The 15,551-nt window shown below is 36.3% G+C and overlaps 1 protein-coding gene across 2 annotated transcripts; it reads right to left on the bottom strand.

Moving 5' to 3' along the window:
* Window positions 1-7,756: 7,756 nt before the first annotated feature.
* Window positions 7,757-12,745, bottom strand: p2ry10 (P2Y receptor family member 10). 2 transcript variants are annotated; one of them, XM_073819937.1, is made up of 3 exons: window positions 12,654-12,745; window positions 11,487-11,660; window positions 7,757-10,096 (listed from the first exon to the last, which is right to left on the bottom strand). In XM_073819937.1, the coding sequence occupies exons 2-3, from the start codon at window positions 11,636-11,638 to the stop codon at window positions 9,262-9,264; spliced, it is 987 nt and encodes a 328-aa protein (XP_073676038.1). In that variant the 5' UTR covers window positions 11,639-11,660; window positions 12,654-12,745; the 3' UTR covers window positions 7,757-9,261. The 2 variants fall into 2 exon arrangements, with proteins under 2 accessions (XP_073676038.1, XP_073676037.1); XM_073819936.1 differs by having other exon boundaries at window positions 12,518-12,660.
* Window positions 12,746-15,551: the final 2,806 nt, after the last annotated feature.

Genomic DNA, 15,551 nt, shown 5'->3' with positions numbered 1-15,551 from the left:
AAGGAATCAATAGAGTTTTACATGAAGGCATTTTTACTCAAAAAAAATGCAATCTCTTATACTCCTTGATTAAATATCCAAAATAGTTTCCTTCATGTTTGTTTTCTTTTTTCATTATTTCAATTTGTGAGAAAAGTGTCTGCACTAAGTTCTGAAGTTCTTTACTGTCTCTACAGATATCATTATTTTGTTGGCAAAGTCTAAGCTAGAATGCAGTTTTTTTAATGTTCTCATGCATTCTTCTAAGTATTTCCAGTTTATTGTTGATAGAATCTAGTACACTGACCTTCATTTCAGTGAGCAGATCATCTGTGTAAAGCGCTTTGGGTGTATAACGATACACAATGAAGGTGCTAAATAAATGCCTCATTCATTTATTAATTTATTAATTCATTCATTAAATAATAGTAACAGTAACATACAAACAAACAACTATAATGTATATTCAACTCACATGCTAAAAATATTTACCACAAGCCAATATTTCTGAGCCGGGTATGTAGGCCTATGTCATGTTGGTTTTAGGTTGCCTTTTTATAGTTTGGTTCCTGCTTCTGAGTTCTGAACAAAGATAAATAAATGCATAAATCTACAAAGAAATGTTAACCCTACCCTAACAAAATACAACAAAACAATTTCTACTTATGTAACTTATAGGCAGCGGCTATTTTTAAGTGAAAATAACAATGGGTTCTATATACACTAAGTGCAAATAGCTATAGATTCTGTTTATATGTTGAAATAGTAGGATTTTCTGATATTTATAATACCTATTGCAAATAGATGCAATTTTCTGCACCTAAGTTTTGTAGTAAATTAAAACTGTACGCAGTAATTACGTACAAAGTTTAAATTATAGTTTTAATTACATTTAATGGTACTGCCTTATTGGGACAATAAGCCCTCTCTGCACCCTAACCCTAACAGATACTTTATTTTCAACTTTTCAATTAGTCTTTTATTGAAAATAAATGCCTTTCTGATATGATATAAGGTTTGAAAAGGGAGAAAAAAAAAATTGCCAGAAGGGGGACTCAAACCCGTATCGGTTGCGTCGAAAAGAGTAAAAAGAAACATGCAATTTATCTTCTGCACCACTAGAGCTGATGATTACTGGCCATCTTTTGTAATGTTGACTATTCTAAGCAGACATTGGTGGGGGGAGTTAGTGTAAATAGCTTCTGCCAACAAGGCAGGCTATTTAGGAGGCTATTTAGGAGGGCCAGTGCGCTGCAGAGTTTAGCTCCAACCCTACCTGTGATTCTCTAATGATTGATTGGCCTTGATTAGCATGCTCAGGTGTGTTTGTTTAGGGTTAGAGCTAAACTCTGCAGGAAATTGGATCTTGTGGGCCAGATTTGAGGATCCCTGCTCTAAATGGTGCAGGCTAACAGGTTTTAACTCAATTTGATATAATCACATCATCACATGACACAGCTGATTGGTTTCTTTTAACTTCAGCAGCCAACTACTTGGCTACTGTTTTCTGTAGCAGTCACAGCTCCATTGATCCGCTACAAGATGATATTATGTATGCTATAGTTATGGGTTATTTACAGTTTTTCTCAATTGCTAAAACACTATAACCAGTCTTTTGAACTAAAATTTCAAAACTATAACGCCATTTTTGAAAAAGCACACCCATTTTCTCTAAACTATAAACACTATTCCCTGCTTTGACACATGAGTTATATTTGGTGAACTGTTACTTCAAAACTCTACACACAAATCCCTACATTTCTCAGTGCTTACACCATGTAGTCATTTAGAAAGCACAAGCATTCAATATTGTTCACTCAAGTCTGCGAAGTTTGAGCTCAATTAGCACACAATTACCCAACTGGAAACACTAGGAGTCAAAATTTAGCACACACCAATCAGAACCTTCGATGGAGATAAAAGGATAAAAGTTTTTCTCAGTCACTTTGGTGCATTTCTCAGATCAGAAATGAAATATACATTTGTCTGCAGTTTCCTACATTATCAGTTGCTATTGTCATGTTGCTCAAAATGTATTATATACTGTAGTTCTCTGTGCAATAGTCTTACCCCTCAAAACATCAAGTCATTAGCTCATCGTATAAATCATTACCTAAATGCAAAATTTTTGATCTAGTTGTCCTAAACTGTCAATCATATATTCTACACATTTCTATTAGACTTTTTGTAAATTTGCCATGAATTATTCAAGTGAATCTTGACTTTCACTAATGAAGATAATATAGATCAACCAATGATAAAGCAGTTCTCTGAAATAGATCAAAGGTACATCTCATGAACCTTCCATTGGAAAGCATATAGACAGAGGACAACACAGGAGTTACAAATTCTGACAGTGGACTTTCTTATTTTTATTTTCACCTTTGTGCCCATATTTCTTTTTTTTTTTTCTGTTTCACAATGACGCTGTGTGCTTTTATTTTATTTTTTATTTTTGTCAGACCACTAGTACAAGTGTAACTGTGAATCCTATCCAGTCTTTTTCAATCAATATCCCACATACAGTAATGTGTAATTTTGAAGAGGAAGAGTAGGAGGTGAAAGAGGAAGAGGAGGAGGAGAAGGAGGATGATGACGACAACAACATGGAAGAGACAGGAAGAGCAAGGGCAAGAAGACAAGCAGTCTCATATATTTTAGTTGATGAGTGCCAGGGTTGGATCAGGCATGCAAGAGGATTTTACCCCTGCTGTCTGGCCAGGGCTAATTTAGCCTGTGATGCTGAAGAGGTTCTTTGGCCTGTCCCAGACCAAAGACAGGATGCTGGGCAGAATAATTATTTTGTTGTTTTTTGCTGTTTTGTACTGTACTCTACAGTACATTAAATTAAGGAATAAAACACTTGCAAATGAATAGATTTGTTGTGTTCATCATGTGAAAAGTTTTTTATTTGTATTGTTTTTGTAGTATTGTTTTGAATTTATCTCATCAGTGTGTAAAACTGTGTTGTAGTGTGTTTGTTTTTGAGGATTTGTGTGTCATGTCTGAAAGCAAAGTTTGGTTTTTCAGCCAGATTGAATTGTTTTGAGTGGAGAGCTTCATTTTGACCTCAGTATAGGAAGTTTGGGGAAATGAGTTAGGAGTTGTGGATCTGTGTTTAGAGTTTCGCAAATAAGAGGCATAATTTCAAGAAATGTGTTTAAGCAATTGAGAAAAACTGTAATCTATGTTATATGTACAGCAGCAGTATTTCTTACATGCTCACAACAGCACATTGTGGATATACTGGCAATAGTATTACTAATTACTTTTTTTGATATTCGGCTACAGAAAGTAGGTTTTATATAATAAAATATAAAATATGTATATATATGACATATCATGCAGTTCAGTATATAAAAAATCAACTAAAGAGTGATTGCAGTTGTTTAAGTAACATATTGGGCTAAATTATTCATAATTGAGGAGCTCTGAGATATGGATAGTTCACTCCAAAATGACAATTCTTAATAAATAAGTACTTACCCTCATGCCATTCTAAACTATGACTTTATTTTTTTACTTTATTTTTTTTTTTCAAAAACAGGTAGGCCATGAAAATATTGTTTCTGCCTCTCGCATGAATAAAGTGCTTGTTGTTTTTCTAAAGAATGAACAACTAGTAAGTCGTTTAATTGAAAGCGGCATGTGGGTGAAAGAAAGTTTTGTGCCCATTACACCGCTGCATGCTCCAGCTACGAAGGTGATCATTTCTAACGTGCCACCGTTTGTTAAAGATGATGCGATAGTACAAGAATTAACTCGGTTTGGAAAGATGGCAAGTGCCGTTAAAACGATACCGTTGGGGTGTAAATCTGCCGAACTTAAACAAGTCTTGTCTTTCAGGTGGCAAGTGTTAATGTTTCTATCATCTCCTAGTAAAACACTAGATATTTTGTTTCGAGTAATGTGTGGGGAAAGTTCTTACATGGTTTATGCTAGTACTGACAGTCTGCGTTGTTACGAGTGTGGTGAAACCGGTCATAAAAGATTTTCCTGCCCTCATAAACCTCAGGCAGAGGAAGTTGCAGGGACGTCAGGAGTGTCGGGTGTGAGCAGTGCAGAGGAAAGGCCAGTGAGCAATGTAGGGGCTCAAAGTGGGGAAGGACAAACGAGGGAAGTTGATGGTGGTGATACCAACATCAACAGAGTGGAGGTGAATGACAGTGCTTCTGGTAGTATACTTAATAGGAACGAAGAGCATGCGTTTAATGGCTGTAGTGTTACTGTTGCGTTGGATCACAAAAATGATGGGAGGCAAGATGGTGATAGGCAATTAAATGATGAGGTGGAGAAAGATTCAGAAGATGAGAGTATTCGGGATGATGATTCATGCACTGATGTAGATTGTAGTAAATTTGGGGATTTTTATTCTGTGGATCAGATAAATAATTTTCTAGATGAAACTAAGGGGAAGTCTGTTGATATTGAAGAGGTTTTTCCTGATCTAGATAAATTTGTTGCATCTGTAATGAAAGCTCGGAGGGAATGTAGCGTTGAAGTTTTGTCACAACAAAAAAGGTTCAGGCTGAAGAAGTATTTGACAGCAGTCAGGCAAAAAATGAAAAATGAAAAGGTTAGACGTTGTTCTACTAGGACAAACTCTAAATAAGTGCACATGGGGACTTGGCTTTTACTCTATTGCCATCTTTTTCTCCTTTTTCCCTTTTCCCTGTTTACTATGGATGTTCTCAAAGTAGGGTCCTTAAATGTAAATGGGGCTAGGGATAGAAGTAAATGGTCACTATTAAAAGAATGTATAGATTTAAAGGGTTTTCAAGTTATGTTTTAACAAGAAACACACAGTAATGAAGACAATGAAATTGATTTGGGAATGTGGTGGGGGGGTGATTATGTTTTAAGTTATGGTACTAACCTTTGTGCAGGAGTTGCAACTTTGTTTTCACCCAGATGTAGAGTTAATATTTTGTCTAAATCTGAGATAGTAAAAGGGTGCCTCCTTGTACTCAAGGTGGGAATCAAGAATAGTGTTTTTAATCTAATCAATGTTTATGCCCCTACAATGGGTAGAGAGAGGATTGATTTTTTTTTCTTAAATTTAAAGATGTGGTTTCTTCCTTTTCTAATGATGATTTTCTAATAATTGAAGGAGATTGGAATTGCACTTTGGATTTTATTTATGACAGGAATGGGGAGGAACCCCATTTTATGTCCACCTCTTGTTTAAAGGAGATTGTCACAGAGTATGGTCTTATTGATATGTGGAGGGAGAAAAACAAGGAAATTAAACAATTTACATGGATAAAAGTGACAGAAAATAGGATAAGTGCAGCACGGTTAGATAGATTTTATGTTAAGAATACAATGCGTAGTAGAATGGAAGAAGCATGTATAAACCCAAGCTCAATCTCAGATCATCATTTAATTTCACTAAAGTTATTTTTAACTCAAACGATTCCTCATTGTTTTTATTGGAGATTTAGTAATAAGCTGTTGGAGAACCTTGACTTTCATGAAAAGTTTAAAAAAAATTGGAATCAGTGGACTGAACAAAAAAGCAATTATGAAAATCTTCTTCAATGGTGGGAAGTGGGAAGAGCCCAAATAAAACTTTTCTGTCAACAGTTTTCGTCACAAATTTTGATTAGTATTAGTAAGAAAATGTCTCAATTAGAAGAAGATATCTTTGTTTTATATGATTTATTGATAAATAAGAATGATATTGCAGTGCAAGAGAAACTGTTGTGTAAAAAAGAGGAGTTAAGGAATATTTTACATGAAAGAGTAAAATCAGCACTTGTTAGAACAAGATTTACTACCATCAATGATATGGATGCACCTACAAAATATTTTTTCAATTTGGAAAAAAAGGTGGCCTATGATAATCCAATGTATTGTTTACGAAGGCCTGATGGAAGTTTTACATCTGACCCCCTAATGATGAGAAGACTTGCTATTGATTTTTATTCAGAATTATATGCCAAAGAGGACATTGATCTTGATACAACATGTGAACTTTTTAATGATTTACCAACTCTAAAAGAAGAAGATAGACTGTCTCTTGACCTTAACATCACTTTTGGAGAGATAACCGATGCGGTAAAGCAACTTTCAACAGGACGTGCACCAGGCTATGATGGACTTACAGCTGAGTTTTATTTTGAGTCTCTAATGGGGAGTAATTGGACAAGACTTTTTTAAAGTTTTGGAAGAAAGATTTAAGTTAAAGGTTCTGCCAAAAAGTTGTCAAAGAGCAGTCCTTACTCTTCTTCCGAAGAAAGGAGATTTGTGTTTGCTTAAAAATTGGAGACCTGTTGCTGTTCTTAATTCAGATTATAAAATATTGTCTAAATGTATTGCAAATCGACTCAAAAAAGTACTGGATCTCTTGATTCACGATGACCAGACTTACTGTATTCCAAAAAGATGTATTTATGACCATTTGTTTTTAATGAGAGATCTTTTAGAATATTTAAGATTGTACAATGTTAATGTTGGAATTATATCTTTGGATCAAGAAAAAGCATTTGATCGTGTCGATCATCAATATTTATTTCATGTATTAAAATGCTTTGGCTTTGGGGATAAGTTTATATCATGGATTAAATTGTTGTACAAGGGATCTGAGAGTATGATTAAGGTAGGAGGTGGTTTAAGTGTACCAGTTAAAATGCTAAAAGGAATTAGACAAGGTTGTCCAATGTCTGGTCAACTGTATAGTTTGGCAATTGAACCTTTATTATGTTTGTTAAGACATAACTTAGTGGGTATGACCATAAATGGTAGTTTGAGAAACAAGTCTATTTTATTGTCTGCATATGCTGATGACATTACTGTCATAATACAACAGCAGAACGATGTACAGATTTTAAAGGGGGCTTTAGAAATTTATGAAAGAGCTTCGTCTGCCAGGCTTAACTGGGACAAAACAGAAGCTTTGTGGTATGGATGTAAAAGAAAAGAAAAATTGGGAGGGTTTGTTGGAGAAGGTCTGTGCTAGGTTGTCTAGTTGTAAATGGTTATGACCCCAGTTATCACATAGGGGAAGAGTTCTGACTGTTAATAATCTTATTGCATCAATGTTGTGGCACAAGCTGATGGTTGTGGATCCACCAGAGATGCTAATCCAGGAAATTCAAAGACTACTTGTGGACTCTTTTTGGTCTGGTCAGCATTGGCTGAGAGGTGCTGCTCTTTATCTGCCAGTTCAAGAAGGAGGCCAAGGACTGATAGATGTTCGGGCTAGAGTGGTGGCTTTTCGACTGCAGACCGTTCAGCGTCTTTTGTACCATCAACATTGTGGATTGATGGATTTAGCATGTGTTCTATTACGCAAGGCTGGACGAATGGGGCTGGACAGATATTTATTTATTATGACCCTAGAGAGAACTTCTTTAAGTGGTCTTAACTCTTTTTATCTCAATGTTTTGGACCTATGGAGATTGTTTACTGTATCAAGAGATTTGTCAATACCGGATCTGTCACTGTTAAATGAGCCCCTCTTTTTTAACCCACTTTTCCCTGGTGAGTTGTTGAACTCTGTGACCATAAGGACAAGATTGAATTCTGTTGGAGTATCTTCACTTCGGGACTTAAGGGAAAGAGATGGATTGGGAATAAGCTGAAAATCTTGCTCAAAAAGTGGGCTTCAGATCTGTACGTCTCGCCAAGCGAGTCCTTGAGGAACTGGAAACTGCACTCCCTGTTCCAGTTAAGATGTTTCTGAAGGAGATGTGTATAGAAGAAAACACAGAATTTATTTTTTTTCCAGATTTTATTGATTAAAGAAGAACATCAAGAAGAAAGACAAGCAAAACTGTTATCTTTAAATACCCCACAAATGGGGCTCTTCAGTAATTTATCAAAAAAGTCTGTGTATACAGCATGTATTAAAATTATGAACTATCAATGCCTTAAAGATTTGCCGGAGAGCAAATGGACTTTGTGTTTTGAGTCAGGCTTTTCCCGAAAGGTAGCTGGCGGTCCCTGTACAAAAAACAATTGAGAAGAGAGTAGGAGATCTTCAGTGGAGAATTGTACATGGGATTTTAGCCACAAACAGACACACTGCACGACTGAATCCTTTAGTTGGGGAGGGATGCCCTTTTTGTAATATTTCTGAAACGGTGTTGCATGTTTTTATGGAGTGTTGTCGTTTAACAAATGTAATGCAGTTAGTGAATGATTGGAGTTTGAAATTAATGGGTGTGTTTAATATTCCTGTTTATTTACGGCCCAAAATACTCAGTGGAGAATAAGGAAAAAGTGATCATTCTCAATTTTCTGTATGGAATGGTGAAGTTGGCAATATGGTGTACTAGAAAAAACAAAGTGGAAGGAAGGGGATGTATTGATCCGGTTTTATTGACAAAATGTTTTGTCAAAAAGAGGTTAACAGTGGAATTTGCTTTTTATAGTCTTACACATAATATTCGTTCTTTTTTTAATTTTGGGGTTTTGACAATTTTTTCTGTGAATCTGTTGGGAGTGGAGGTTTTATTGTAAATGTTTTCTAGGTTTCTTTGTTTACCGTTTGTTTACAGATTCAATACACCAATATGTCCAACAATCCCATAGCAGGGTATTGTGTGAAACATTGGAACCTTTTGCTGTTGATTTTTATAATGAAAGGTATTAAACTGACATACTTAATCTCATTTATTAAGCAAATTAACATACTGAACATATTTAATCTAATTTGTTCTGAGTACAATAAGAAAAACATACAAACATGTAAACAACAATTACATATGAACAGTGTGAAAACAGAATCCAAATTTTCATGTTGCTCTTGTAAGTTTGGATTCGTCCCATCTCAGCCTCAGATGTCTGTGAACTTGCAGTTGTATTGATTTCTTTTTCTGTTCAATCTTATTCTAGGCCTGGTGTTTAGCTGGCCCAGTGTGTTCAACTGAAGCTAAGTTTTCCATTTTCACTCCTACCAGTCTGTTGAGATAGACACTGTCAGCTTATTCTTCATCTGCGTTATACAAAAATGTCTTTGCCATGCACTCAGCTGAAAGTTTCTTTTTTCTTTCATTAACAGCTATCCTTGTCAAACTTCAAATACTTTATCTATGCCATGTAAGGCTGTGGCATGTTTTTTTGGTGAAAACAATACTTGCTGGACATAACATTTCAGTTTATACTGTAAGCTTTATACTTTCTATCTTTTTGTTCAAGCAATGGATAGCACATAATGCATAGACTTTAGTTTGTACGTCGTCCGAAGGCAAGATTTGTACACTAAATGTCCATGTTATTACACTGAAGTCAAAACATATATGGTATCATGAAGCTGATGAATGACATGCACATCACTCATTCTCGAAAAGAAGATGTGCTCTCCATGCTCATCAGACGCCCTCTGAGCACAGAGCTGCCATGCTGAGACAGCTGCTGCTTAAACTCTGTGGTCATGAAGTAGTAGATAAGTGGGTTGAGGCAGCAGTTCAGGCTTGCTATGCAGAGAGAAATGGGGTGAAATTGTTTGATGGCCTGACGCGCTGCACAGTTTGTTATAATGTCCTGGGTTACCATCAGGTATAGCAGGAAGTTGATGTGGTAGGGGGCGAAACAGAACAGGAAGACTCCTGTGCACACCCTAACCATACGCAAGGCCTTGATGGTGTTACCGGTGGACTGCTGTTTTTGGTTCCGCTGTCGGAAGGAGTTCACTATTAAGTAAGTACAGAAACCAATGATAATTAACGGACCAAGAAATCCCAAGAGTTCAGCAGCAACCATCATGGAAACGGCCGTGCGTAAATTCAGTTTGCGCATCGGCAGGTCTTTGAAGCAGCTTGTGCTATTATTTTCAGAACTGGGAGTGCTCCTCATTAAAATGAAGGGTGAGCAGCAGAGACCCACCACTATCCAGACTGCGATACTGATGCAGACGTCATAGCGTGACTTCCAGTTCTTGGCGCGGAACGGCCGCAGGAGAAAAAGGCAGCGCTGAATGCTGATGCAGACCAGAAATGCAATGCTAGCGTACATGTTAAGGTATTTCAGGTAAAAACATAGCATACATAATGCGTTGCCAAAAGGCCAGTCAAGATGGATGTAGTAGTGAATTCGTAGCGGCAGCGACAGCACGTGAGTCAGGTCAGCTATGGTCAGGTTTATCATGAAGATGATGGCTTTCGTCTTTTTGCTGTGATTTAAAGAGAATCCATAGCATTAGAAGAAATATGCAACTCTAAAACGGTGTCATGAAATGCATCTAAGAAAACCAGACATTCCTGATGTGGCCTGAAATGTGGATCAGTACTAAATCATTTATAATCAACTGAGTTAAAGGGTTACTCCTCCCCAAAATGGCAATTTTGTCATTAATCAGTTACCCCAATGTCTTCCAAATCCATAAAAGCATCATTCATTTTGGAGCACAAATAAAGATATTTTTGATGCATTCTGACAGCTCTCTGGCCCTCCCATAGACAGCAATGTAATTAACGAGATCAACGTCCAGAAACGTAGCAAGTAGCAAAATAACCCATGTGACATCAGGGGTTCAACCGTAATTTTACGAAGCTACGAGAATACTTAATTCAACAATTTGTCTCCTCCGCATCACTCTAGCGCCATTTTAGAGAGTATCCACTGAACGCAAACAGCGTACTGTCTGTCAGTGTGGAATGGTTTCTCCCATTGTCTTTCCCTGTTGTTCTGGTTTTGTTGGTTTCACCCCATGCCCATATTTGGACTTCCCCCTCGTTAGCCTATATTGCTCCACCTGTCCTTGTCAAATAGCACTCCCTTTATTAGTTGGACTGTTTTCAGATTTCCCGGTCAGTCTTTGATGTTGTATGACATGTTTGGATGTTCGTCTGTGTTCCTGATCGTTTCTGCCTGTTTCATCTCTGGATTTATTAAAGACTTTGTTTGTTTTCGTGTTCCATCTCCTCCATGCAGCACCATCCAACCAGAACAGATACACTGTTTGCATTCAAATAAAAGTGCAAATAAACATAGAAAACATATCTGCGTTGTGCAGCGGATACTCTCCAAAATGGCGCTAGGGTGATGTAAAGGAGACTAATTGTTGAATAAAGTCATTATTTTTGTTTTCTTTGCATACAGAAACTATTCTCGTAGTGTCGTGAAATTATGGTTGAACCCTTGATGTCACATAGATTATTTTACCAGTCTCCTTGCTACGTTTCTGGACGGTGATTGTGTTAATTAAGTGATTATTGACAAAATTGTGAAGGTAGAGTAACCCTTTAAGGTCTTTTATTTAAAATACTACTGGTTTAACACAAAAGCAGTGATTTTTTTATATTACCAGCATTAAAATTATTACAGCAGGCTTGTCAACTTTTGTTTTAAATCTGTCAAAATGTTTAAAAGCTAACTGCACTAACTCTGAATAGAGCGTCTAGAATATTATGATTATGATAATGTAACCAACATAATGAACGTGAAGTATACAATGTGTTTTTTCAGCATAATAATAAAAATAATAACAACAATAATAATAAAGGTTCCCCAGCAGACGCTATAATGAGAATTAGATATCATATAAATGATGAAAAGCTGACCTTATGAATCGACACAGCACCCAAAGAGCCAGGGTGTTGCACAGCAGTCCTGGGATGAATATAATCAGGTAAACATATGTGTAAAGCTGGTTCATAGCTGTTTCCCAGACAGTCATGTTCGCTCCTTGACAAGATGTGTTACCAGACGTCATGGTGAAACTGCGATTTCATTTACTGTAGACAGAAGAAAAAACAAAAACAAATTTAAAATCTATTTCAATTAATTCTACTGAGTAATTGCAGCAATTTTAGTGATTTCATGTAGATATATTTGCAATTGCCCTCCAAAATGTATAAATGCTTCAGAGACACAATAATGTTTTTATTGCACTGGATAATAAAAATATCAAAGCTACTAAAAAATTCTAAGGAAAAGCAGCAATGTTTTTAGAAAACATTTACTTTAAATGTTTAAATTCTATTGACTTGAATTTATATTATATCACTTATATGTGAAAACATATATTCAACTGCGGACCAACACATGTTTGACAACTCCCTTCCTGTGTTAGTGTGAAGGAAGTGCGTGCATGACAGTTCTTGTGTTGAATTTTGAACTATTTTCTCCATCGAATGGATATGCTTGCCTAACATTTGGATTTAATAGTGACATTTTTAAAACTGTTTTGTCTTTAGAAGCAGTATTTCAGTAAAGTTGGGTGTGCTGTTAAACTGAAAGCACATGTTAAACAAATGGAGGAACTCTGGTTTAACAAGTATGCAGTTATTCAAATTCATTGCTCTTTTTGGAGTGAGCCATTTTATTTCCTGCTGTGAAATGTGTTGCCAACTCTACCACTCTACCAGATATTCTGCTTAGCTTAAACAATTGTCCTCCAACTGTGTGGCTTCAGAATGTAACATTTAGTTTCATCTTCCACCACATAGGGCAGACATGATACAGTAATGATTTGACTTTAAAAAGACATGGTTCTGAAGCTTTTTTAATCTGTAATTCAACTTTGTAAAATACAATTCATCAAAGTACAAAAACAACAACAACAAGGACAACAACACATTTCAGTTTTTACCTGTATTTGCCTTCCAAGATGAAACGTAATGCACACTATAATTTGTTTGGCTGCGTGTTTGCTTAATCCAGGCATGTCTCAAGTGTGCCTGAAGGAACAATTCATTTGTATTGCTGTGCGATGCAGTTGGTCCTACCTGTTGGACTGAGATTCAGTCTGCATGTGCGGTGTTTGGTGCTTTCCAGTCGGGCATGCTCATCATGCAACCTGCTGCAGCAGGAGGAAGTTATCTGAATGTGACGTGTCCTATATAATTTGTCATGTCTTCAGCTACACCAGTAGTATAAACAACCCGTGACGTCTCAGGAAAGTGAAAGTGTTTAATATCTCTGATTCAGGGGATGTTTGATGTTTTTGATAGCTACATACTCCAGTGTCAGTACTTCTAATCTAAATTCACAACTAAAATCACAGACAAACTACAAACGGTCATAACAAATTCATAGATTTATTTGTTTACACTAAGTGGTTACAAATTTGGCAGACACAGTTACCCAAATTAAAATGCATGCAAGGTATACGTTTCCTCTAAGAACTGAATCCAGAATCTTTACCTGATTAATTCCAAGTGGCATGATTAGTTTAAACATATATTTTATAGTAAACATAATTCGTTATCTTTCACTATATTATATACAGCTTTTATGTCTTGCTCAAAACAATGTCTTATCACCAATCCAAAAAGAACCATAGCAGAGAAAATTCTGAAGTCAAAATCTACACTAAAAGCTACCAAAGCTTTTAAGAGTTTCTAACAGCTATATTTCCCTTTGGCCTTATAACACCTACTACATATAATTAAAATCATTTATTATTTGCTCCTGTTTTTATAATTTGCAAAATGTCTTTGAATATTCTTTACAAGCTCAGATGTCTTTCCATAAATCTTTCTGAGAACAAACCTAAAATTTAAATTTACAGATTTTTTACAATTGCTTAGGCACGATTTTAAAAACAAGGCTTATTTTGTCATAACCCTACACACAATTCACACATCTACACACACAAGTAGCAGAACATCTCAAATCTTTTGCAAAATGAAACACTTAATTCAAAACTGTACAATAATTTAACAAAAGCCAGTTTTAGTACCATATGGCACACACATGGTTCATACAGTCGGATTCTGTTTGAACCACTTACACACTGCTGTGCTCAATCTTAAACACTTGGAACATTGAGACCTTTCTAATGATACAGTATGGGTTTGATTTTTCTCTTTTTTGAGATATTGTTAAAAAACATATTGAGCAATCATATATAAAATCATATATTGAGCAAACAACACATGAGACAAGTACTGGACCTTGATGAAAGTATTTATTTCTCACCATGTGTAAAATCCTTCAGTACATCATTGCAATTAGACTGATTTTTTGCACTGAGAATCAGAACATATTCTAAATACAATATAGTACATAAATGTTTGTGGAGAAAAAAAAAAACACCCTAGCATCATCTCTTCATGTAGCTGGATATGGGCACTTTGTCCACATTACAGCCAATGCCCTTCCTCACAAGACGGCAAGGGAAGAATTTTCTTGAATGGCGACTGGTTGTCCAGACTCTGCTTCTATTAGGTCACACAGGCCTCCTCCAGAGCTTGAATGAGGGGTATAACATAGAGATCATAAACCGTCCACTGCCATGCGTAAGGGAAACAGGAAAAGAAGGGAGAGTGTTGTGGAAGGTACTGTAATAATGGAACAAGTTTCTGGTTTCATTAGTCCAATACCTAGTCTGTCCAATAATTAGTCTGTCTAAAAATGTGAGTAGGTGCTCTTTATTGTAAGGACCTATTTTGGCTAGTGGAGGAGCCCATTCTGCATGATTGCAGCATATATAGAGATGTTCCCACAGCATTGGCCCGGGACATTCAAAATAGCTTTTTTTTTTTGTGGCAAAATATGTTTCCTCTTACTGCATCACTGCCTTTCAGTTTTGTTGAAAAAATAAAAATAAAAATCACCTGTTGCCTTTTTATAGTGCTTACACCCTGATTGTTGAGTTTACAGTTAAGCACCTAAGTGTCTGCACACCTGATGGCCATGTTTGATCATTGGTTCATATGTGTAGTATTTTGGAAAGCAGTGCCTTAAAATGGCAAAGAAGAGACATCATGTTAAATTTCTGTGTCTAATGTAGAGAAGTGTGTTTAGAGTCCTGCAAAACAATGTGTGTAGTGTTTTGCGAAAAGTGTGAAGCTGAGAATGTGCTTATAGTTGTGTAGATTTAGGCTGAGGTTTTGCTCATTGGGTGTCATGTTCACAGTTAGTTCACAGGATACATTAACATTAACTTTAACAAAGATACTTCTGTCACGATCAGGCTGGTTGAGGAGTGGAGAAATGGAGAGGAGAACCGGAGTAGATGAACGAATAAAGATTTATTAAAACAAAACACTGAAACTAATACAAACAAACAAAAACCGGGAGCAAGCAATGATCAGAAGGAACAATACTAACGGAAGTTCATATGCATTGACGGACAAACGGGGAGTGCAAACACAGACTTAAATACACAAAAGACAAGGCGTGGTCACAAACGAGATAACAGGATGACGAGGGGGAAATACAAATATGGGCATGACTGAACTAACTAAACATAAACCAAAAGAGGGAGACAAGGACTAAACCATCTTAGCTAGAAACATAGGGGAAAAAACACTTGGGAAACAGAACAGGACAAGACATAGACAAAATCCTGACAACTTCAGTCTTTCCCTGAGCTTGTATGCAATTAAAAATACAGTAATACTAATACTAAAATTAGAGCAATAGTAGAATAAATGCCTCATGGCATCAGTAACACAACCCAACCTAGTACGTTTTCCTCCATGTTTGCAATAGGCCTATCTGCACAAAGGAGACGTCGATCAGCTGCTCAAAGATCTTTCTTTGGAGAAGACAGTTGATTTGACACTCAAAAAATGTAAGTATTACTACTTAAAAATTAAGATTACCTCAGAATGCATTGCTAGCCCACTCCAACACTTACCAACAATAATGATAAATGCTGACTAATAATTAATTTT

Source organism: Garra rufa, chromosome 16 (assembly GCF_049309525.1).
Source record: "Garra rufa chromosome 16, GarRuf1.0, whole genome shotgun sequence".
NCBI classification, from domain to species: Eukaryota; Metazoa; Chordata; class Actinopteri; order Cypriniformes; family Cyprinidae; genus Garra; species Garra rufa.
This window is presented reverse-complemented; position numbering and strand designations above follow the sequence as displayed.